We start from the raw sequence: 25,403 nt of genomic DNA on the forward strand, positions 1-25,403 counted from the left end.
GTACCTTCAGGCATTTAGAAATTGTTCCCAAGGGTGAACCAGACTTGTGGATGTCCACAATTTTTTTTCTGAGGTCTTGGCTGATTTCTTTTTATTTTCCCATGATGTCAAGCAAAGAGGCACTAAGTTTGAAGGTAGGCCTTAAAATACATCCGCAGGTACACCTCCAATTCAGTACACCTCCTATCAGAAACTAATTGTCTAAAGTCTTGACATCATTTTCTGGAATTTTCCAAGCTTCTTAAAGGCACAGTTAACTTAGTATATGTAAACTTCTGACCCACTGGAATTGTGATATAGTCAATTAAAAGTGAAACAATCTGTCTGTAAACAATTGTTGGAAAAATTACTTGTCATGCACAAAGTAGATGTCCTAAATGACTTGCCAAAACTATAGTTTGCTAATATAAAATGTTGCGGAGTGGTTAAAATGAGTTTTAATGACTTCAGCCTAAGTGTATGTAAACGTCTGACTTCAACTGAAAGTAAGTAACTATAGCCTATATGATATGCGTGCATTTTTAACTTCAAAGTAAAGGTGTGACAGTCTTTTAGTCAATATGACAATTTGAAAGGACATGGAATCGCCTTAAATGTTTTTCTTTTATCGGGGAAAGGTCAGGAACGGTTTAACCCATTAAGCTCGGATGGGCAAGCCTTGAACTGTACATATTATTGTAATCAGTAAAAATATAAAACTCATCAAATACCCATGTGTCATATGTTGTTGGAATGCTCTCAAAGAGTAGAATACAACCAGCCAATTTCTATTTGTTTAAAAAATATAGCGAGCAATAGCTAAGAAACTTTTAATGATGGTTACGAGAGGAATGTTTTACAACACACAGTGCATCGCACCTGCTGTGTATGGGGCTGCGTAGCCGCACTGATGAGCCGAAACATTATGACCACCTACCTAATATGCACTTGGTCCTCCGCGTGCCACCAAAACAGTGCCGACCTGCCGAGGCATGGACTCTACAACACCTCTGAAGGTGTCCTGTGGTATCTGGCACCAAGACATTAGCAGCAGATCCTTCAAGTCCTGTAAGTTGCGAGGTGGAGCCGCCGTGGATCGGACTTATTGGTCCAGCACATCCCACAAATGCTCAGTCAGATTGAGACCTGGGAAATTTGGAGGCCAGGGCAACACCTTGAACCCTTCATCATGTTCCAACCATTCCCAAACAATGTGTGCAGTGTGGCAGGGCACATTATCCTGCTGAAAGAGGCCACTGCCATCAGGGAATACTATTGCCATGAAGGGGTGTACCTGGTCTGCAATGATGTTTAGGTAGATGGCACATGTAAAATTGACGTCCACATGAATGGCCGGACCCTGGGTTTCCCAGCAGAAGATTGCCTAGAGCATCACACTCCACTGGCTTGTTGTCTTCCCACAGTGTGCCTGGTGCCATCACTTCCCCAGGTAAACGGCGCACATGTACACGGCCATCCACGTGATGTAAAAGAAAATGGGACACATCGGACCAGGCAACCTTCTTCCACTGCTCCAAGGTCCAGTTCCGACACTCACGTGCCCTTTATAGGCGCTTGCGATGGTGGACAGGGGTCATCATGGGCACTCTGACTGATCTGCGGCTATGCAGCAGGGTGCGATGCACTGTGTGTTGTGACACATTCCTCCCATAACCATCATTATAATTTTTTGTGACTTGTGCCACAGTAGACCATCTGTCGGTTTGGACCAGATGGGATAGCCTTCATTGCCACCGCACATCGATGAGCCTTGAGCGCCCAACACCCTGTCACCAGTTTGTGGTTTGTCCCTCCTCGAACCACTGTCGGTAGGTACTCACCACTGCTGACCAGGAGCACACCACAAGCCGTTTCAGAGATGCTCTGAACCAGTCATCTGGCCTTAACAATTTGGCCCTTGTCAAAGTCACTCAGGTCTTTACTCCTGCCCATTTCTCTTTTATTAAACACATTGACTACGAGAACTGATTGTTCGCTTACCATCTAATCTACCCAGACCCTTACATGTGCCTTGTTAGAAGATGATCAACGTTATTCGCTTCACTTGTGACTGGTCATAATATTTTGACTCATTGGTGTACATGTAACATATGAACCGGTGTTGCTCAGATGCTGCATTTTTTATTGTAACTTCATGAAAAATGAACAGAACATAAAATATCACATACCATTACTTAGAGGAGGCGATTATCTTTCAAACAAGCCTACACACAAGGTAATCGGATGCATAGATCATTAGATAATTTACACAAAGCACAATGTGCACAATGCACACAGCATCTGGCTGTCCGGCTGTAACAGAGGTTGTATTATCAGGGCAAATGGAGGAGTCAGGAGGCAGTGGAAACGGTCAATGTGAGTATTTTATTACTCTTCTGCTTTGTTCACAAAACTCAAACAAAAAGTGCACTCAGTGGCCAAATAAACACACACAAACGAGTCAGTCAGTCTTGTTGCACACACAGGGAGAGTTTCTCTCAGGTCCCTCTCTTTTCTGCAGACTGATGCTCTTTTTCGGCCTTTTCAGGTCTCCCCCCGCCATCACTATAACAAGAGACAGGTGTTAATGATAATGACAGCCCAGGTGATGAGCCTTACCGCTCTCCGTCTCCCGCAGACAGACACACGACCACGCCCCCATCCCCACACTGGCATCTTGCAATCTGGCTGAAAACACGTTAGCTTTCTTGGATCAGATGACATCTTCGGAAGTGATGTAGTGTCATGGTGCATAAAAGTCATCCATTTTTAGGCAGAGAGACATTTAATTGGTGACTGTAACATATGGCCACCAGGAGATGGTGCCAAGTACATGACATAGATATAATGATTCAGACTCATTGAGTTAAATGGCACTCATTTATGTGAAATCTCATTACTAAAATCATGTCTGCATGCTGTGCAAACCTTTAGTTTTTAAATGGTTGCATGTGTAATTAGTGCTTATGTACAATTATTATGTTTTATTTGTTTGGAGAGGCTTTTGGACACTTTGAGATGTTTTTGTACACTAGGATAAATTAATTTTGTAATGCTATAACTTTTGATTGCTCTGTTGAATCAACACAAAATTGTACTCTGTTGACATGATTGGGAACTAAACAAAAGCAGTTTTTTGGAGCCACCTTATTTACATCCTGGAATATATAATGTAAAATAAAAATAAAAAAATGGTTCATGTTTTTGTGATTTTTCAGCAGTTTCTTAGACTGAGAGTCTTAGAATTTATCATAATCCATATCATTAGAAAATGTGAAATGTTTTCTTTACAATTATACCAAGCACTTGACCCTCTTTTTATTTATTTATTTATTTATTTATTTTCTTGTTTATTTAAAAGCCTTTATTTTTGGGTATGCCACTGAAACAGGACATCTTTAAAAACACCTTCGGAGCTTAAAGGGTTCATTTATCGCAAATTTGTCAAAGGAATCGCAAACTAAATTCTCTGACCACATCGTGCAGCTGCATTTGAAACCTTCATGTCTGACCCCTGTAGATTGGAACAACAGAGGCTGGAGCAGCAAGAGAGAGAACGACAAGAGAAAGAACAACAAGAGAGAGAGAGACAAGAAAGAGAACGACAAGCAGCTTCAGGTGTATAGAAAGTCTTATACTCTGAACCATAAAACAATTACATCACCAGTGTAATTTCTGTTACGCAATACTTTTCAACTCTGTAACTGTAAAAATGAATATCCTTGAGTAGAATTTCTTTAAGAGGTTATACCAGACATTCAGAAATATGCTCTTGTCAAGCTCAGGCACTTTCTGCATGGCTGACAGGATGGAAATAAAGAGCTAAAGCATTCCATAGGGAATGACAGTTATTTTGAAGGTTTTTTGATCAAATGTTTTGAAATGTTGTGAAGATTATTATACAACAGTTAGTTCCGAAGCCCTATTATGATTGGTGTGGCGTTCCAAGATTAGATTTTTAGAGAAGAGATATTTAGTATAACAGCTTTGGGACGTTTCACTGTTTGTATCATTCTGCTTGTTTGTGTTCGCGGTTCTTCAGACTGTCAGTTTGCAGTGCTTGACCATACACAACTGGTCCTGGAATATTTTTTCTTAATAAATGGCAAGTTTTTATAGTGATGCTTTACTTCAGAAGTGCATATGGCAAAAATGGCAATGAAAATGTTGTCATCATTTACTCGTTTATTGTCATCATTTGTTGTTACTAACCTGTATGACGTTCTTCTGCGGAAGACAAAAAATGTCCTGGCCCTTCTTTTCAATACAAAATTATCATCAAAGTTGTCCATGTGACTTGTGTTTCATATTCCAAGTCTTCTGAAGACATGTTTTTTTTTTTTTTATGCATGCAGGTTTTGGTGAGGGAAAAAAAGACAACATTTAAATCATTTTTTTGTGAAAATCTTGACGTCCAGTGCACGTTCATGACAAAAGCTTGTTCACGCTCATGTGTTCATATTCGTATTTTGCTGCAGCACCACTTTTATGTTGCGTCGTTTTTGAAGCTTGAAAGCGGAATCACTTACTGCCATTTTATTGAAAGGAAAGTTCTGTCAAATTTGAGACATACATGATGAGGACATGAATAAATACTGCATAATAAGAATAACTTGCCAGTCTCCTTAATGGTCGGGCTCTAATCTGGCTTGTGAGATTGTCATCCCTATTGAGAGAACTGTTTTTAAAGATTGAAAGCTTAATTTCATTCTTGTATCATCTGTTGTTCCACTGCAGTCATTCCTCCAGCGCCTCCATTGGCCCCTGGTGGCCCTCCGGCTCCCCCTGGACCCCCACCTCCGCCGGGGCCCCCTCCCTCTGGACCGCCCCCTCCACCTGGGCCTCCCCCCTCTCTAGGAGGAGGAGCTCCACCACCACCTGGACCTCCCCCCTTAGGAGGAGGCGGAGCTCCACCACCACCACCTCTGCCCTCTTCTGGAGGAGGTGGAGATGGAGGAGGACTGGGGGGCGGCGGTCTCGCTGCTGCCCTGGCAGGAGCCAAACTCCGCAAAGTGCCCAAGGTGAGAGAATAAGTGACAGGAGAATCAGATTAATAGGATGTTCGCAAGTCAAAATATGATGTCACTTCCAAGTTGTACATTTTTGAAACTTTTGTTTATTTACTTTTTTTAAGTGAAAAAAGTCCTGCAAAACTGTTGTACTATATATGTGTGTGTGTGTGTGTGTATAAACGATAACAAAATGATGGACATCAAGAAATATACAACACATTTAGATTATAAGAGAGTTATATACACTGGTGGCCAAAAGTTTGGAATAATGTACAGATTTTGCTCTTATGGAAAGAAATTGGTACTTTTATTGACCAAAGTGCATTCAACTGATGACAAAGTATAGTCAGGACATTACTGATGTAAAAAACAGCACCATCACTATTTGAAAAAGTCATTTTTGATCAAATCTAGACAGGCCCCATTTCCATCAGCCATCACTCCAACACCTTATCCTTGAGTAATCATGCTAAATTGCTAATTTGGTACTAGAAAATCACTTGCCATTATATCAAACACAGTTGAAAGCTATTTGGTTCATTAAATGAAGCTTAACATTGTCTTTGTGTTTGTTTTTGAGTTGCCACAGTATGCAAAAGACTGGCATATCTGAAGGTCAATATTAGGCCAAAAATGGCAAAAAAGTAACAGCTTTCTCTAGAAACTCATCAGTCAATCATTGTTTTGAGGACTAAAGGCTATACAATGCTTGAAATTGCCAAAAAACTGAAGATTTCATACAAAGGTGTACACTACAGTTTTCAAAGACAAAGGACAACTGGCTCTAACAAGGACAGAAAGAGACACGGAAGGCCAGATGTACAACTAAACAAGAGGATAAGTACATCAGAGTCTCTAGTTTGAGAAATAGAAGCCTCACATGTCCTCAGCTGACAGCTTCATTGAATTCTACCCGCTCAACACCAGTTTCATGTACAACAGTAAAGAGAAGACTCAGGGGTGCAGGCCTTATGGGAAGAATTGCAAAGAAAAAAACACTTTTGAAACAGAAAAACAAAAAGAAAGGTTAGAGTGAGCAAAGAAACACAGATATTGGACAACAGATAACTGGAAAAGAGTGTTATGGATTTTAACCCCATTGAGCTTTTGTGGGATCAGCTAGACTGTAAGGTGCGTGAGAAGTGCCCGACAAGACCTCCACATCTATGGCAAGTGCTACAGGAAGTGTGGGGTGAAATGTCACCTGAGTATCTGGACAAACTGACAGCTAGAATGTCAAGGATCTGCAAAGCTGTCATTGCTGCACATGGAGGATTTTTTGATGAGAACTCTTTGAAGTAGTTTAAGAAGTTCTGAACATTTTTTTCAAATTGTAATAGTAATTTTTCATGTAATTAATGTCCTGACTATACATTGTTATCAGTTGAATTCCACTTTGGTGAATAAAAGTACCAATTTCTTTCCATAAGAGCAAAATCTGTACATTATTAAAAACTTTTGGCTGCCAGTGTATATGCACAGACAAATTACAAATACATTTATAAAATCCATTCTCATTTACTAGTAAGAATGTGTATCTCCCATGGCATTTTGCGAACACTTTCGTGCTGGCTTAATTAATTAATGTTTGTTTTGGCACTGCCCATTTGCAAGGCCTTCTTGGCAAAATATATGTGATTTTATTGTGAAATATATGGAAGATCAGTTTGTTTTATTGTGGAGACATATATTGTTTGTTTTCCTGGAGAATCATAAAAACAAACGTAGTCATGTTTATATGATAAACCTTATTTTTTATTGGCAAAATTTCATATTCACAAATGTACATTTTATTCTGTTTTAAAAGGAAATGGAACATTATTTTGACTCCATTTGATTCTTTGTGAAACAAAAGGCAATCAAAACTGTTAAAATTTGTAAATTCTTTAATATTTTTATATAGATTTGTATTAAGCTCCCCCTAGTGTATAAATATTGTATTACATGTATAGTGTTGCAAGTTTTGTAATGTGATTTTATAAAAGCATTTAATGACAATAAAAAATAAAAATATAAATATTTTCCTGCTGGCTGCTGATACTGACTCCTAATCTGTTATTGCTGCCCCCTGCAGGATGATTCTGGTAGTGGAGCTGGTGGTGGCAGCATTGTTGCAGCCAGTGTGCCAGCAGCTCCTAAAGCAGACAGCAGTCGTAGCAGTGTAACTATGCCCAGTGGAGGAGGCGGCCTGATGGGCGAGATGAGTGCAATACTAGCACGACGGTCAGTAGAAGGAACACAACTTCATATCTTAAAACATAAATCATTGCTACAGTAACTTGACAAAGACATAGAGTACCTATTTCCCTTTAAAATATAGATTAACATTTCAACACAGTTTTATGTGCTTAAAGGAAAATCCTAGAGGTCTGTTTCACGAAGCTCGTTGAACAAACTAAAGTTTCAGGTTGTCAAAACCTGATAGAGCCAAACCGGTTTAGATCGGGTGCAGCATTCTCAAAACACTCGCTATAAACATTCTGTGCCAACTCCGAGTTTGATCCTGAGTTCGTGCTTAACCCTGAAGCGCATGCACATTTTTGATGTGCTTCTCAAAAGATGCAAGGTTCTCAGATCTCTGTAATAATATATTAATATTAAATATGAATCTATAATCCATTTTATATATATATATATATATATATATATACATACACACTCACTCACTGAGCACTTTTATTAGGAACACCTGTACACCTACGTATTTATGTGATAATCAAGCAGATACAGGTCAGGAGCTTCAGTTAATGTTCACATCAACCATCAGAATGGGGAAAAATGTGATCTCAGTGATTTGGACCGTGGCATGATTGTTGGTACCAGATGGGCTGATTTGAGTATTTCTGTAACTGCTGATCTCCTGGGATTTTCACACACAACAGTCTTTAGAATTTACTCAGAATGGTGCCAAAAACAGAAAACATCCAGTGAGCTTGTTGATGAGAGAGGTCAACAGAGAATGGTCAGACTGGTACAGTGTGTGTGTGTGTGTGTGTGTGTGTGTGTGTATGTATGTATGTATATATATATATATATATATATATATATATATATATATATATATATAAAAACAGTTGTGCTAAAAAAAAACAGTTGTTTGCATACCCTTGAAGAATTGGTAATATATGTACCATTTTTAAAGAAAACATGAGTGAGCAGGCAAAACACAATTCTTTTATTTCTTATGGGATTCATATTCAACTGTAGGTTATAACAGAGTGACACAATCATAAAACAAAACATGGCAACAAAGAAAAAAATGAAATGACCCCTGTTCAAAAGTCTGCATACCATTTTTTGCCCCCTTTAGCATCAATGACAGCGTGCAATCTTTTGTAATAGTTGTCTATGAGGCCCCAAATTCTTGCAGGTGGTACAGCTGCCCATTTGTCTTGGCAAAATGCCTCCAGGTCATGCAAAGTCTTTGGTCGTCTTGCATGAACCGCACGTTTGAGATCTCCCCAGAGTGGCTCGATGATATTAAGGTCAGGAGACTGTGATGGCCACTCCAGAACCTTCACCTTTTTCTGCTGTAACCACTGGAGGGTAAACTTGGCCTTGTGCTTAGGGTCATTGTCGTGCTGGAATGTCCAAGAGCGTCCCATGCGCAGCTTTCATGCAGAAGAATGCAAATTGTCTGCCAGTATTTTCTGATAACATGCTGCATTCATCTTGCCATCAATTTTCACAAGATTCCCCGTGCCTTTAGAGCTCACACACCCCCAAAACATAAGTGAGCCACCAACATGCTTCACAGTGGGGATGGTATTCTTTTCATTATAGGCCTTGTTGACCCTTCTCCAAACATAGCGCTTATGGTTGTGACCATAAAGCTCTATTTTGGTCTCGTCACTCCAAATTACAGTGTGCCAGAAGCTGTGAGGCATGTCAAGGTGTTGTCGGGCATATTGTAACCAGGCTTTTTTTGTGGCATTGGCACAGTAAAGGCTTCTTTCTGGCAACTCGACCATGCAGCTCATTTTTGTTCAAGTATCGTCGTATTGTGCTCCTTGAAACAACCACACCGTCTTTTTCCAGAGCAGCCTGTATTTCTCCTGAGGTTACCTGTGGGTTTTTCTTTGTATCCCGAACGATTCTTCTGGCAGTTGTGGCTGAAATCTTTCTTGGTCTACCTGACCTTGGCTTGGTATCAAGAGATCCCCGAATTTTCCACTTCTTAATAAGGAATTGAACAGTACTGTCTGGCATTTTCAAGGCTTTGGATATCTTTTTATATCCTTTTCCATCTTTATAAAGTTCCATTACCTTGTTACGCAGGTCTTTTGACAGTTATTTTCTGCTCCCCACGGCTCAGTATCTAGCCTGCTCAGTGCATCCATGTGAGAGCTAACAAACTCATTGACTATTTATACACAGACACTGATTGCAACTTAAAAAGCCACAGGTGTGGGAAATTAACCTTTAATTGCCATTTAAACCTGTGTGTGTCACCTTGTGTGTCTTTAACAAGACCAAACATTCAGGGCCATTTGGGTGATTTCTGTTATCATTATGATTTAAAAAGGAGCCAAACAACTATGTGATAATAAATGGCTTCATATGATCACTATCCTTAAATAATAGACAGTGTTTTTGCATGATCAGTCATATTTTCAAAATCAATGCCAAAATTTCACAATGTCTGCCAGGGTATGCAAATTTTGAGCACAACTGTATATATAAACTCAGCAAAAAAAGAAACGTCCCTTTTTCAGGACACTGTATTTTAAAGATACACTATATTGCCAAAAGTATTCGCTCATCTGCCTTTAGACGCATATGAACTTAAGTGACATCCCATTCTTAATCCATAGGGTTTAATATGACGTCGGCCCACCCTTTGCAGCTATAACAGCTTCAACTCTTCTGGGAAGGCTTTCCACGAGGTTTAGGAGTGTGTTTATGGGAATTTTTGACCATTCTTCCAGAAGCGCATTTGTGAGGTCAGACAGTGATGTTGGATGAGAAGGCCTGGCTCGCAGTCTTCGCTCTAATTCATCCCAAAGGTGCTCTATCGGGTTGAGGTCAAGACTCTGTGCAGGCCAGTCAAGTTCTTCCACACCAAACTCGCTCATCCATGTCTTTATGGACCTTGCTTTGTGCGCTGGTGCGCAGTCATGTTGGAACAGGAAGGAGCCATCCCCAAACTGTTCCCACAAAGTTGGGAGCATGGAATTGTCCAAATCTCTTGGTATGCTGAAGCATTCAGAGTTCCTTTCACTGGAACTAAGGGGCCAAGCCCAGCTCCTGAAAAACAACCCCACACCATAATCCCCCTCCACCAAACTTCACAGTTGGCACAATGCAGTCAGACAAGTACCGTTCTCCTGGCAACCGCCAAACCCAGACTCGTCCATCAGATTGCCAGATGGAGAAGCGTGATTCGTCATTCCAGAGAACGCGTCTCCACTGCTCTAGAGTCCAGTGGCGGCGTGCTTTACACCACTGCATCTGACGCTTTGCATTGCACTTGGTGATGTATGGCTTGGATGCAGCTGCTCGGCCATGGAAACCCATTCCATGAAGCTCTCTACGCACTGTTCTTGAGCTAATCTGAAGGCCACATGAACTTTGGAGGTCTGTAGCGATTGACTCTGCAGAAAGTTGGCGACCTCTGCGCACTATGCGCCTCAGCATCCGCTGACCCAGCTCTGTCATTTTACGTGGCCTACCACTTCGTGGCTGAGTTGCTGTCATTCCCAATCGCTTCCACTTTGTTATAATACCACTGACAGTTGACTGTGAAATATTTAGTAGCGAGGAAATTTCACGACTGGACTTGTTGCACAGTTGGCATCCTATCACAGTACCACGCTGGAATTCACTGAGCTCCTGAGAGCGGCCCATTCTTTCACAAATGTTTGTAGAAGCAGTCTGCATGTCTAGGTGCTTCATTTTATACACCTGTGGCCATGGAAGTGATTGGAACACCTGAATTCAATTATTTGGATGGGTGAGCGAATACTTTTGGCAATATAGTGTAGTTTTGTAAAAATCCAAATAACTTTACAGATCTTTATTGTAAATGGTTTAAACAATGTTTTCCATGCTTGTTCGATGAACCATAAACAATTAATGAATACGCACATGTGGAACGGTCGTTAAGACACTAACAGCTTACAGACGGTAGGCAATTAAGGTCACAGTTATAAAAACTTAAGACACTAAAGAGACCTTTCTACTGACTCTGAAAAACACCAAAAGAAAGATGCCCAGGGTCCCTGCTCATCTGCCTGAACGTGTCTGAGGCATGCTCTATGGAGGCATGAGGACTGCAGATGTGGCCAGGACAATAAATTGCAATGTCCTTACTGTGAGATGCCTAAGACAGCGCTACAGGAAGGACAGCTAATCATCCTTGCAGTGGCAGACCACGTGTAACAACACCTGCACAGGATCGGTACATCCGAATATCACACCTGCGAGACAGGTACAGGATGGCAACAGCAACTGGCGGGTTACACCAGGAATGCACAATTCCTCCTTCAGTGTTCAGACTGTCCGCAATAGGCTGAGAGAGGCTGGACTGAGGGCTTGTAGGCCTGTTGTAAGGCAGGTCCTTACCAGACATCACCGGGAACAACATCGCCTATGGGCACAAACCCACCTTCACTGGACCAAACAGGACTGGCAAAAAGTGCTCCTCACTGATGAGTCGTGGTTTTGTCTCACCGGGGGTGATGGTTGGACTCACGTTTATCGTTGAAGGAATGAGCGTTACACCGAGGCCTGTACTCTGGAGCGGGATCGATTTGGAGGTGGATGGTCCGTCATGGTCTGACAGTATCATTGGACTGTGCTTGTTGTCATTGCAGGCAATCTCAACGCTGTGCGTTACAGGGAAGACATCCTCTTTCCTCATGTGGTACCCTTCCTGCAGGCTCATCCTGACATGACCGTCCAGCATGACAATGCCACCAGCCATACTGCTCATTCTGTGTGTTATTTCCTGCAAGACAGGAATGTCAGTGTTCTGCCATGGTCAGTGAAGAGCCCGGATTTCAATCCCATTGAGCACGTCTGGGACCTGTTGGATCTGAGGGTGAGGGCTAGGGCCATTCCCCCCAGAAATGTCCAGGAACTTGCAAGCGCCTTGGTGGAAGAGTTGGGTAACATCTCACAGCAAGAACTGGCAAATCTGGTGCAGTCCATGAGGAGGAGATGCACTGCAGTACTTAATGCAGCTGGTGATACTGATACTGACTGTTACTTTTGATTTGGATACCCCCCCCTTTGTTCAGGGACACATTCAATTTCTGTTAGTCACATGTCTGTGAAACTTGTTCAGTTTATGTCTTAGTCGTTGAATCTTTTTATGTTTATACAAATATTTACACATGTTAAGTTTTCTGAAAATAAAAGCAGTTGAAAGTGAGAGGACATTCTTTTTTTGCTTAGTTTATATATATATATATCCTGGTGAAATGTGATTATTTTGGAGTGTGAGTTACAGGGGGAGTGATTTCATTGCGACAGATATATTACTTTACTCACAGCTGATTGGTTTAGTATATTTTAGCGATCTGTTACCCAGAATAAAACCTGCTCAGGAGCAGCTTATTCGTGTAGAGCAGTAGTTCTCAACCTTTTTGACTCCAAGGCCCCCCATTGTCGGAGAAAATATATGAAGGCCCCCTCATGTAGGCTATTAGATATTTATAAGACATATCTATTATAAGATATTTCCTCTGCTACTTCTACTGTAATGAGGACCAAGCTTGTTTTTCAATGTTTTTTAATGTAAGAATCTGCTAGCATCAATAGATTAAAACAATTAATCATGATACATTTTTGTGATTCCAGAAATGTCTGAAATTGTATGTTCTTCATAAAGGTTATTACATTATTTAATTTTTTGCATTTTCAATAAGTTGAATTATTAATTATATACAAATAATAATAATCTACCTTATTTTAAATAATTTTAAGAGATCTTGAGGCCCCCCTTGAAGTGTGCTGAGGCCCACTAGTGGGTCCCAACCCCCTGGTTGAGAACAACTGGTGTAGACGAAGTTACCATGGTAACTTTCTTGAGACTAGAGGTCGACCGATAGTGGATTTTGCTGATACCGATAACCAAGGTGATCAATAACCAATTAATAGGATGCTAGTTTTTAAAAATCGATTTATAGAATAAAACATTTCTTAGTCTTTCCTTACTATCCCTTACAAAAAATCTAAACTATCTGCAAATTTGCCGATCCTTATTTTCACATGCAAATGAGATTTTGATTCGCCACAGATGTTTGCCAAAAGTTTGCAGCTCTTCGCTGGTAGTGGTGAACCTCTGACAAACCTTTGGCAACAATGGACAATTTGCCACAAGTTTGCCATCAACTCTTGATTTTTGTAAGGGATGACAGGCACAGACATTAAGGCTACAAGAGTCCATAATGAAGAAAATCCCAAAAGCAGTATATTGTGAACCAAATTCCCAATAATAACCAGGGAAAATACGATTTGATGCATAATATGGGACCTGAAATACACCGGCGACTTGGCTCTGTTACAATGCTCTCTCTCTCTCTCTCTTTCTCTCTGTCTATCTATCTGTATATCATTATTTACCAAATGAAGATTTTATAGCCTATATATTCAACAGATGAAGAGTTTTGTATATATATATATTTCACCAGATGAGGTTTATTGATGAAGTATTGGCAAAGATTTTTGCAGATAACGATAATTAAAAAAAACAACTATCGGCACAGATTAATCAGTAAAACCGATATATCGGTCAACCTCTACTAGAGACCAAAAAAACAGTTTGCTCAAACTTACCTTGGTAGCCACTGAAACCGCCTTCGTGAGACAGGCCTCCAGGTTATTTGCAGCTTAATGTTTTAATATGTGTCACTTGCAGTATGACCACAGACAATATTTTCAGAAACTCAGATAATGCATTTACAGTAATGCACTTACTACAATGGTCTATGGGGCAAGTCTACCGAAGTGGGTCAAAGCAGAAATGTGAAGCTTCAAATATTTCAAATATTAATTCTAAAAATCATCCTTCTCTTGGTGGAGGTGCTTTGCTTTTTCATGCACTTTCATGCCCCTTTCTAAGTATCTAAGCAGATGCTAATCAAAAGTAACCAGGTTTACTTTGTAGCTGATCATGATTTGAAAGATTTAAAAAATTCAGTAATTTTAAGCTTGAATTTTGGTTAAAACACTTACCTGAGCAGTTAAACAGTGTGATAGTTGCACATTTTAAACATTTATTATTGCAATGCTGCCTGCTTGCCTTCTAGGCCTCCATCTTGAGAGTATTACCACAAATGCATTTTGAAATGATTTACTGACACTGATACTGTGCATAGAAGTTGTAAATAAGCCAGAATATTTCATTAGCTTGTGTGTAACAATGTATTATAATTACTGATGGTTTAAAATGACTATTTTCATTGTACTTGTTTGTATAGGAGAAAAGCTACAGATAAAGGAGAGAAGCCACCCCCAAAAGTAGAAGAACCCAATAATGTAAGACCAGCTCATGATGGATAATTGCATAACGTCAGTTCCACAAAATAAATCGACTCTTGTTTTAAGTGCATGCACATATAAACTGTCTCAAGAGATTTAAAGTGAGCTTGTCTTAAGATATGGCTGCCATTTCTGTAAGTGCAAGTACAAAAATTGAGTTATGCATGAAATGCCAGAACTATTACTGAATGCGGAAGAATGGGTCTCTTTCATTCCCCCCCGTCTATCTCTCTCTGTTTGTTTTCCCTGTTTGCCTGTTGATCTTCAGGATGATTCTGATACCCAAGGCCCCGGTGGTAAGAACACAGCGTATTTGTGCTTGATTGATATCTGTGATTTCTAGAGGCTTATTACAGTCTTTTCTGATTTTCTGTGATGTTTTCATTAACAGAAATTAGGAGACCATGGGAAAAATCAGCTACCATGCCCAGGTAAACACTTGCACACTGGTACTAGTTGCCTATTTGTGAGACATTGAATGTAAAACTTCTACATTTGTCCTTTGAAGAACCCCAGTTTTTGAGAGTGTTAGTCCATAGGGCTCTATAGTTTAAAGTGAAGTGTATATATACATAGTACATGTCTCAAACAGGACTAACTCAGCACCCCGAGGTCTGGACTCGCCCTCTTCCTCTGGCCCATCTACCAGGTATCTTTATTCCGGTATCCTCTCGTGGTTCAGCGCCTCAAATTCCCCTGCTTTTACACCTATACACATACACGTTCATCTAGCTCTAATCTGAATAGGGGCATACAATAGACTTCTGTTATTTTTAAGATAAAGTTAATTATAATTACTACTTACCCTAACTCAAACATTAACCTTACCCCTAAAAGAGAACCTTTTGCATTTTTAGAATGGAAAAACTAGAAGTCAACCGATTGTGGATTTTGCCGATATTGATAACTGTGGTAGAAAAGGCCGATAAGAGATTAATCGGATGATTGTTTGTAAAATCAGTTTGAAGAATGTTAAAACATTTTATTAGTCTTTCCATACTATGACGGGCACAGGGAAATTTCAAAATGATTAAAATTCTAGATGCAGTTCAGTGTTTCCATGGATCCTTAAGTCTTAAAATGTCTTAAATTCAGTTTTCCAAAATTTAAGGTCTTAAAAAGTTTTAAATGTTTCAACAAAATTCTTAATTATCATTTAAAGAGGTCTTAATTTGGGGGTGGAAGACAGGAATCATGCTAATATGATTATCAAACTTAAAAACAATATATATGATTTAATTAAATAAATGCATGCGCTGTGTTCGTCGAAGTGAAAACGTGGCACTGTTGTATTTTCTCTAAGCACACGGGGGCTTGTGAGTGTTTCCAGCTGTTGCAGAGCAGTTCACAATCATTAAGCAGTAATATCAGAAATTTATGACAAGTGATCACTAAAGATCAACTGTTGATGATATAAACTGCATCTGAATTTTACTCAATATGGACTCTTGTAGCCTCTGTCTAGCCCTTCCCATCACAGGAAATAAAGACTAAGAACATTTAAGATAAGCAACCAATTTTAAAAACTATTGGCAGATGAATTGCCTCAACACATTGTCATATCAAAATCCAATATTGGTCGACATTTAATTTGTATTTATTTATATAATGGTACATAAACCAATTTTAATGTGATCTATTTGTGGAAAATGTGAGTATTTTAAACTTTTTTTAGATTGTGATTTTAGTGAGTTTGTTTTGGTATGGGGATACAGTATTACATTTATTTGTTCAGGTCTTGAAAAAGGTCTTAAAAAGTCTTAAATTTGATTTTAAAAACTCTACAGCAACCCTGCAGTTTATTGTTTAACCAAAATCCCAATAATAACCAGAAAAAGTTAAGATCCTGTGCATAACATGAGACTTTTAACTTTAAACAAGCCCAAAACACACAAGGGGCTCTTATTTTGAAATGACGGAAACTTGGCTCCGTTACAGTTATTTAAGTTTTTGCCAAATTAAGCTTTTTTTTTTTTTTTTTCTTTTTTTTTTGGCCTATATATTCAGTAGATGAAGGGCTTTGCATGTATTTTTACAGTATATTTCAAAAGAAGAGGTTTAATGAGGAATTATGTTTATTTTTATTTACAAGATATAAAGTTAGAAACATGGTGTATGTGCTGACAGGGCACGTTTCCACAGTCAAATTGTTCTTTGCATGCCCTCGCTTCAATTCAGAACACTTGATTATTGAATCAAAGTAACAAAATATGAAATGAGAGAAAAAATATGGATGAATATTGTCAATAATGAAAGATTTAGCAACTATCGCCATAGATTTTTGCCAAAAAACGATAGTTCCAAAAATCAACTATCGGCCCGATGAATCGGTAAACCGATATATCATCTACCTCTATTAAAAACAGCTGAAATGTCCATGCGAAACACTGTAAACGTATATATACTAGGGTTGTCGATTTAACGTGTTAATTCAGTGCGATTAATAATATAAAAAAAGAACGTGTTTAAAAAATGTACGCAATTAATCATTCCCCCGGATCGTAATAAGGAATATTCTTATCATTGGAACCATTCAAGATTGTAGAACCACCTGTTTTCTCCAGGGGGCAGTAAGCAAAATTCCAGCTGTATAGGCAACGTGCAGCTGTACAGTCAACAAACCACACTCAGGCTTGCTTGACACTAGCGATACCGCAAGACAACGATGCCTTTTTTTGTATTATCAATTCTTTACCAGTCTGCCACAATAATGTAATGCATTTTAAATATGCAAATATGTTTACAATATATATTATATTTGTAATTATTTAATCATTATAAATTGAATAATTGTTATTTTGAGGGGCTTTCTCAGCAAATATTTATTATATGCAATTAATTGCAGTTAATTTGATTAATCTTCATCTCATGTACAGTAATTAAAGTAAAAGTACAAATTAATCGATAATTTGTTTTAATCTAATTAATTACATGGTGTGCCGATTAATCGAATTAATTGCAGTTAATCGCATATATAAATATAAAGTTATATTTCAATAATTACAAATAATATATATTATCTGAATATATTTTTTTAATTATATATATATAGTATTCAGATCATTAAAATGCATTACTTTATTGTGGGAGAGAAGTTAAGCATTGATAAGATAATACAAAAAGTGGCTTTAGAATCGGATGGATTGTTTATTTGCATTTTATTGAGCATAAGCCAGTCATTGGCCTACAGTTCACAGCAATCCATTTTGTAACTTAATTCGTCAGTTAGTCCGAGATTTATTATGAGGGCTTGTCTAAGGACGCGACAATGTACACGTGTCAGATGGATGCTTTTGGAGAGTCTCACTTTGGTTGCATCATAAACATAAAATTTTTAACTCAAGTTAATTGTAGTTTAATACTTAAAACTCATCTTGAGATCCCTAAGTTAGGATTTGTGTTCTATCAAGCTGTGTTTTGAACCTCAAGAACCCTTCCTTGTGTTGTGCTGTCTGCTGAAGGGTTGGTTTTTTCTCTGTATAAGCTGCATGTTGCCTATACAGTTGAAGTTTTGCTTACTGCCCCCTGGAGAAAACAGGAGGTTCTTCAACCTTGATTAGCTGAGGAATCTTCATTATTACTGTCCAGGGAAGATTAATTGCATTCATTTTTTAATCACGTTATTTTTTTATATAATTAATCGCACTAAATTAACACGTTAAATCCACAGCCATAATTTAATTATAAAATGTAATCGATTGACAGCCCTAATACTTACATATTTCTTAGGTGTGTATGCTCAAAAAGTCCAACGCAAACAAGAAAATATCATAAACTCTCATAGAATTTTTTTTTTATTATATTTTTTATTATTCAAAGGCCAAGGAGTGGAAAAAGTGCCAAAGGACTCATTTCCATTTTTTAATTAACAATAATAAAAAAACATACGTTGTGTTTAAGGCAAACAATTACTATTAGTCCTGTATGAGGTTAAGGATTTGAGCAAAACCCTAACCCTACAGATTAAACTTCCATGCATAACCCGCCCTGTTTGTGTTACAGACATGAATTATACCTCATATCTTGCAGCTTTTTGAGAATAAAGGCCTGTTCACACCAAATCCGACGATTTTGCGAGTCTGTAAAAAGATGTCGCTGTTGCAGTGCTGTTGTTATACCAGTCTCCTCCCCGCACCTTCAGCTGTTTGAGATTTAAAATAATGAACACTGTTAAAGCATTTATTTTCCTAATATGGCATAACTGTTTCATTATGTTCTTTCCATGCTGTTGGTGCATTTAAGGGAGTATATAATCTGTGTTTTTTATGCGAGTGAGATGAGTAACGAGTGCTGTTTGATATTTATTTGCACATGTATTTTGCTACAAGTAGGTCTATATTTCAGACTCCTGAACTCAACTTCTCTTTTTATAATGCCTGGATAAATACCTGAATGATATAACACAAGGTACAGTGATATAAATACACGTGGAATAATGTACATTTAGAATAACAGGCATAGTATAAAATATAATGCATATATATAGAATAAACAGGGACACTGATATAAATATTAAATAATGTACATTAAGACAAAAAACCATAAGCAAACTTTCAAAAACAGACCGGGTTTATGTTCGCAGTACCAAGGGTTAATGAACTGCAACGATTTATTTTTAAGTATATAATCGTCTGGGTGTGTATCAGTTGCATGTCCAATTCCAGTGTTTGCCAGTTGATTAGTGCCACCAACAATCGCGGGTTTGGTGTGAACAGGCCTTAATTATGCTATTACTTTTCTAAGTGATCAGACTTACGATTGTCGCCTGGTGGGCGATAAAATGATTGAAAAAAATCCCATAGACTTGCATTGAAGGAGGGACCCGAACCCATATTTAGTATCATATTAAAAACTTGGAGGTGAGCTCTTTTGGCTTGGGCCAGTAAGCAACCACCAAAAACACCCTAACAACCCCCTGGTAATGCCCTTACAACCACCAACAATACCAGGGCATTGTGCCTCCAGGTTTTGCACATGCAAGAACCACTCCCATTTTCTTCAGAAAATGTAAATACTTTTTCGCTGTGACGACGTCCCCAAAAGAGGTTTTGTCAGATTTAGTGAGCTTCTAAGTACATTTTTCACCAATTTTGTCCCCAAAGTATGGATAGTTTTAGAAACACATACCACGAGCACACACAGAGTCTGTCCAGGAAATGGACATTTGTAGTTTCTCATTTAATTTGGCTTTGTCTGTTCTGTTTTTGAGATCTTAATGCTCTTGGGTAAAGCTGTTAAAAACTCTGGCTTTCCAAGTGAAGCATTGTGTGACATCTTTTTCAAAGGTTGCTTGCTGCTTATTGCTGTGGTTCACTTACTGTCCACAGGAGGGCCGTGTTTACTGACTTTTGCTTTCCTTTCCATGTCTGTGGAGGACTCCATATCAAAGCTCTCGTAACATCCATGACTTAAGTGCTTTGTTTTTAAATGTGTGAACCTAAAAGTGAAATAATAATGAAATTAGCTAGATGCTAAATCTTGCATATAAATGCAAACATATGCGTGACAAGGGGCTCTGTGGTTTCAATCAAAAATCCATTAGTGCATTGTGTAAGTAAACATATTGGGCTTTGTCTTTCAGTAGGTGCATACAGATTCACTGCACTCATGTTTTTGCAGAGTGTTTTCGACAGTGATGCACTTCCATAAGAAGCCATAGATGTGAGCAAGACTTTGATGTTGGTTTCTCCACAAAATAACCATTTGGTGTAATTCTTCTGACCTTCTCAGTTGCTATGGTAATGATTGCTGTGGGAAATTCTGTTGCCATTTGGGATGATATGCTGGCCATTGCTTTCCCTCCTTTTCATTCTCCCTTTCCCTCCTCTCTTGTCCTCTTTTTATTTATTCATTTCTTGTCTTCCTGGCTTCTCAGGATGAAACCTGTGAACCAATCAACAGAGGCCGAGAGTGAAGGAGAGTCAGAGATGGAGCGAATTAAACAGGTCAGAAATTTAGCTGATAATCAAAAATCGTTATTACACAAAAAGATATTGTCAGTCAGTCATATTTATTTATAAAGCTCATTTAAAAACAACAGCTGTTGGCCAAAGTGCTGTACAGAGTTTAAACAAATAACGTAATAATTAAAATTAGGACACAAAACACAATCGCAGACAATGCACAAACATTTTACCACTGCACCTACTTGTGACCATATGCAATAGTAAATAAGTGAGTTTTAAGAAGAGATTTAAAATCATCATATGTTGATGCAGTTTTTACGAAAAGTGGCAAATTATTCCAGAGCTGTGGAGCAGCCACTGAGAAGGCTCGATCTCCTTTCAGTTTGAGACATGTCCTTGGAACAGTCAACCATAGACTATTGGTTGATCTGAGGTCTCTGGATGTATTATGATGAAATGAAAAAATATCAGAAATATATGGAGGAGCCAAACCATGCAAACCCTTATAAATGAACAATAATGCTTTGAACTGAATACGATGTTTGACTGGGAGCCAGTGGAGAGAGACCAGCACTGGTGAAATATGTTCCCTCTTCTTTGTTCCAGTCAACAGTCTAGCGGCAGCATTTTGGACAAACTGAAGACGTGACAGTAGAGACTGTGAAACACCCAAATACAATACATTACAATAATCTAATCTTGATGAAATAAAAGCATGTATTACAGACTCCATATATTTGGATGTTAAGAATGACTTCATTTTAGCTATATTCTTTAGTTGATGGAAACAACTTCTGACCACAGCATTGATCTGTTTATCAAAAGTCAAAGCAGAATCAAAATTAACACCCTAAGTTTCTAGCATGTGTATGAAGGTTACCAGATAGAGGCCCTAATTTACTGGCAACCATCTCTGTAGAAGCAGAGGGGCCAAAAATTAAGACTTCTGTCTTTGCTTCGTTTAACTGAAGGAAGTTGGTTGACATCCAATGTTTAACATCTCTCAGACAATCAAATAAACACTGTAGACTTGAAACATCCTTTGGATGTAAGGGAATGTAATACTGAGTATCATCCGAGTAACAATGGTATGATACATTATAATTCCTAAAAATTGTATACAAAGGGAGCATGTATAAAGAAAACAAAACCGGACCCAGAATTGAGCCCTGTGGGACCCCATACAAAACTGGTGCATGAGACGATGAATAGTTTATGTGATATTGCATAAACTATTATTTTATGCACAGTGATATTGTGCTTATGAATTTATTGTTATGCATCTGTTTTGATTCTATAGGAACTGCTAGAGGAGGTGAGAAAAGAGCTTCAGAAGGTTAAGAATGAAATCATTGGAGGTGAGAACTCGCATTTAAAACTTAATTGGTTATTTTTTGCCTTTACTTCCCTGCCCCAGTTCAGTCTGAAATGTGGGAATGATGTTTCTGACTTAGTATTGTCATGATAGAGCAAACAGTTTGAAGACAGTCTTGCTGAGCATGTTAGTTACTGACATTTTTGTTCATGCAAATGTTCATTACACGTTTTGCAGCAGTTCTGTGGTAAAATGTCCACTGTGTGGCGCAAAAAGCGAGTTAAATGTTCTCCCAGACAGATGAGGTTTTTGCGGTTAATGCTCTATCGAGTTTTAAATCAACAAAGCCGACCTCCATACCCTAAACCTTAAATCTAAACCTAACCGAAAGTGTCATAAAAAGCAAATGCGAGATGAACAGCAATTGTGTTTAAGATATCACATCATTTTGTGGTGCTTCTGTGACACTTTCAAATCATGTGTCGACTCGCGTGCTCTTCAGCACTCATACCCCAGTCCTTTTCAAGTTCAACACTATCAGTTAAGCTATCACGCAATCTGATCTTACTTGAACAAGTTTGTAAATGTAGTTGGTTATGTAATACAAACATTAAAATGTATCGTGCTATACTAAAAGTGTTGAGATGTCATAAGATAGCATTGTGTGAGGAACAGGGTGAAAAGTGTGTTTTGTGTGAAATAAGAGTCATTGTTGTTGTAGCATCTCTAGTGTTCATTTCATCAGTAAACTGCTGCAATATGTACAACGAATTACGTAAAAGTAATTTATTAATCGAATCGATACAGGATGCAGTTTGGCCCGTATTTAAGCTGGTCAGATGCCATCATGGCGAAATTGTTCAAGAGGGACCACCCCAGCAGGTTAAAGTTCATTTAACGTTGATATTTGTTCGAAATTTTGCCTATGGTGGGTAAGGGACTGTCTGGAAATTCAACACATTTTGCTAAAACATGCTAAATCTCTGGAGGGGGTGTGGTAAGGGATGGTCTAAAAACGCCTCTACGACTCTAGAAAGAGTGTCCTGTATTTTACTGTACAACACTAAACAGTATCGCAAATGTTCAGTGTGTTGTCCAAGCAATTGTGTTGATTTAATTGCGTCTGGCCTCAATTTATTCCTCTTTTTTTTTTTTTCTTCTTTTTTTTTTTTTTTTACAGCTTTCATTCAGGAGTTACAGAAAAGAGGATCTACATAGTCCCTCAGAAATCAATGGGATCACCTCCTGAGTAGCCCAGGGATACACATAATACACCCAGGGACTTAACCCTTAATCATTACCATTCAACCCAACATGAGTTTTCTTTTACATAGCTTTATTTCTGCCATTTTGTCTGTCACATTCACCCCTTTTCTTCTTTCTCTTCTCATTTAGTTCCACATAATGTTTTACGTACCATACCACCACCTCTTTCACACACTTGATTCCTGTAATCCACGGAACATAAAGCCAGACATCCTCACCGTAAACTCAGTACTTGCCTAAAGTTATTTGTATTCAGGGACCTTAGCATATCAGTTATCCCAGTGACTGTAATGGCCATAAACAGCCCTGTATGAGTGACAGGGCCACAAGCTATGATGCAGCATTATGGAGGCAAAAACAAGACCTGCAGTACACGCATCTTTATTTGGAAATATTCACACCAGGCCTGATTTAGCGACTCTTTTCTCAGTTCAGGGGAAAAAAAAAAAATATTCTTCAGGTTCAGTTGTGTGTGTGTGGTTTGCCTCTATTTATCTATGCCATCTTGTATGCTGTCTTCTGCCCACCACTACCCGGTGGTTCAAACCAGCCATTCTTATAGCTTCAGCCATCATTTGAGAGATGTTTGCAAACTTTGTGTTGAGATATAAAATACTTCAATGGTCATGATCATTTTTGTCCTGTGGCCATGCCAAACTGCCTTGGAAAATACATATAAATATAAGTATATATTAGGTATATTTGTTTGAGGGGGAAATGATAGAAGACTTGAGATAATGTTTCTATTTTAATTGAAATGATTGGTGAATGGGAACTTATTGTGATTATTATTGTTTTCTTTTCAGAGATTGTTATTTTGGGTTTTCTGTTATTTTTTTCTATAGTTTATAGGCTTTTTACACTGAAATATAAAGAAAATGCGTAGAGACACTGGATTAGATGCCTTTATAGTCAAATACAGCTGCTTCTTCTACTGCACTTGTGTCTGCCTCGTATTTTTACCAGCATGCCACACTTCATGAGAAAAAAACAAAACAATTATAACTAATTTTATAGCCATTTCTGGCTGATCTTTCTTGATTTGGGTTGTTTGTTAGCTATTGTTTGTGATGTATGAGCTACAGAAATTAATATTATGATACAGGTAAACATAGCATGGGCGCAGACGGTGAGAAATATTGTGATTGCTGTTGTTTTACAAATCATTTCCCTGGGGGGCCTGGGTAGCTCAGCGAGTATTGACTGACTACCACCCCTGGAGTTGCGAGTTCGAATCCAGGGAGTGCTGAGTGACTCCAGCCAGGTCTCCTAAGCAACCATATTGGCCCAGTTGCTAGGGAGGGTAGAGTCACATGGGGTAACCTCCTCGTGGTCGCTATAATGTGGTTCTCGCTCTGGGTTGGGCGCATGGTGAGTTGTGCGTGGATGCCGCGGAGAATAGCGTGAAGCCTCCACATGCACTATGTCTCCGCGGTAATGCACTCAACAAGCCACGTGAAAAGATGCGCAGATTGATGGTCTCAGACGCGGAGGCAGCTGAGATTCGTCCTCCACCACCCGGATTGAGTTGAGGCACTATTCCACCACGAGGATTTAGAGCGCATTGGGAATTGGGCATTTCAAATTGGGGAGAAAAGGGGAGAATAAAATAATGATTTCCCTATTTCATGCTCCATTTACCCTAAAGGCAACCTGAAATCAGCACCTTAATAATAGTTTTTAATGTAATATATAGCATGTGACTCGAGGAGTAAAACTGTTCAAGTCCCTTGAGTTAAGGAAAAACATGTTTGCCGCACATTTATTGTCCCCCACACATACTGGCCATAATAAAAACAATCTTATGAAATTCAGGAAACAGTTTCTTTGACTAAATAAATGTTCTGTGCCGTAGCTGAGAGAGAAACGGCAGAAAGATAATGAGGTGTTGTTTCCTGTTATGAATGGACCCAAGCAGAGTTGTCAACAACTGTTAGCTCACTCTGCCTTTGTAACCCAACTTTGGATAAACACATTTGGTTCTCGTACAGGATTAGAATAACCTCAACAACAGGCCAAACTGAGTGCAATAACAGTACAGAAATGTTACAATTCTAAAAATAATATCTGTTCTTTAGAATTTTTTTTTTTTTTTTTGGTCATGCTTGTTTTCCAATAACAAGTTCCACTGGCCCTGGTTGTGAACAGAAAAAAGTACCATGGTACATGAATATGAAAATCATTCAGTACTATTTATATTATTTCAGTTTTGTCCAACCGCTCCATTTACTCTGTATACATCGTTCATACTGAAATAAATAGTAAAAAAAAATAAAAATAAAATAACATGTCATACATCTAATAAGGAATAGTAATAGAGAAGGTTGCTAAATAACAAAAGCACAAAACATATATGCACAAATGTTTTGATTACAAATAATTTAATTTCAACATATGTTTTAAATTAAAAGTTGTATACGTAAACATTTAAGGGATAGT

The 25,403-nt window shown here is 38.5% G+C and overlaps 1 protein-coding gene across 3 annotated transcripts in view; it reads left to right on the top strand.

The window, feature by feature from the left end:
• The window catches only part of LOC127456458 (vasodilator-stimulated phosphoprotein-like), a 68,711-nt gene extending 44,808 nt beyond the window's left edge, over positions 1 to 23,903 (top strand). For 2 of the 3 annotated variants that reach the window (XM_051724975.1, XM_051724974.1), the window contains exons 5-14: positions 3,500 to 3,597; positions 4,717 to 5,000; positions 7,066 to 7,214; positions 14,417 to 14,474; positions 14,746 to 14,773; positions 14,869 to 14,908; positions 15,070 to 15,126; positions 20,353 to 20,422; positions 21,684 to 21,741; positions 22,879 to 23,903. In XM_051724975.1, coding sequence (XP_051580935.1) covers positions 3,500 to 3,597; positions 4,717 to 5,000; positions 7,066 to 7,214; positions 14,417 to 14,474; positions 14,746 to 14,773; positions 14,869 to 14,908; positions 15,070 to 15,126; positions 20,353 to 20,422; positions 21,684 to 21,741; positions 22,879 to 22,916 — 880 coding nt within the window. In that variant the 3' untranslated portion in view covers positions 22,917 to 23,903. The remainder of the gene's footprint in view (positions 1 to 3,499; positions 3,598 to 4,716; positions 5,001 to 7,065; positions 7,215 to 14,416; positions 14,475 to 14,745; positions 14,774 to 14,868; positions 14,909 to 15,069; positions 15,127 to 20,352; positions 20,423 to 21,683; positions 21,742 to 22,878) is intronic. The other variant, XM_051724976.1, reaches the window with a different exon arrangement.
• The last annotated feature ends 1,500 nt before the right edge of the window (positions 23,904 to 25,403 follow it).

This window comes from Myxocyprinus asiaticus, chromosome 18 (genome assembly GCF_019703515.2).
Source record: "Myxocyprinus asiaticus isolate MX2 ecotype Aquarium Trade chromosome 18, UBuf_Myxa_2, whole genome shotgun sequence".
Taxonomy (NCBI): domain Eukaryota; kingdom Metazoa; phylum Chordata; class Actinopteri; order Cypriniformes; family Catostomidae; genus Myxocyprinus; species Myxocyprinus asiaticus.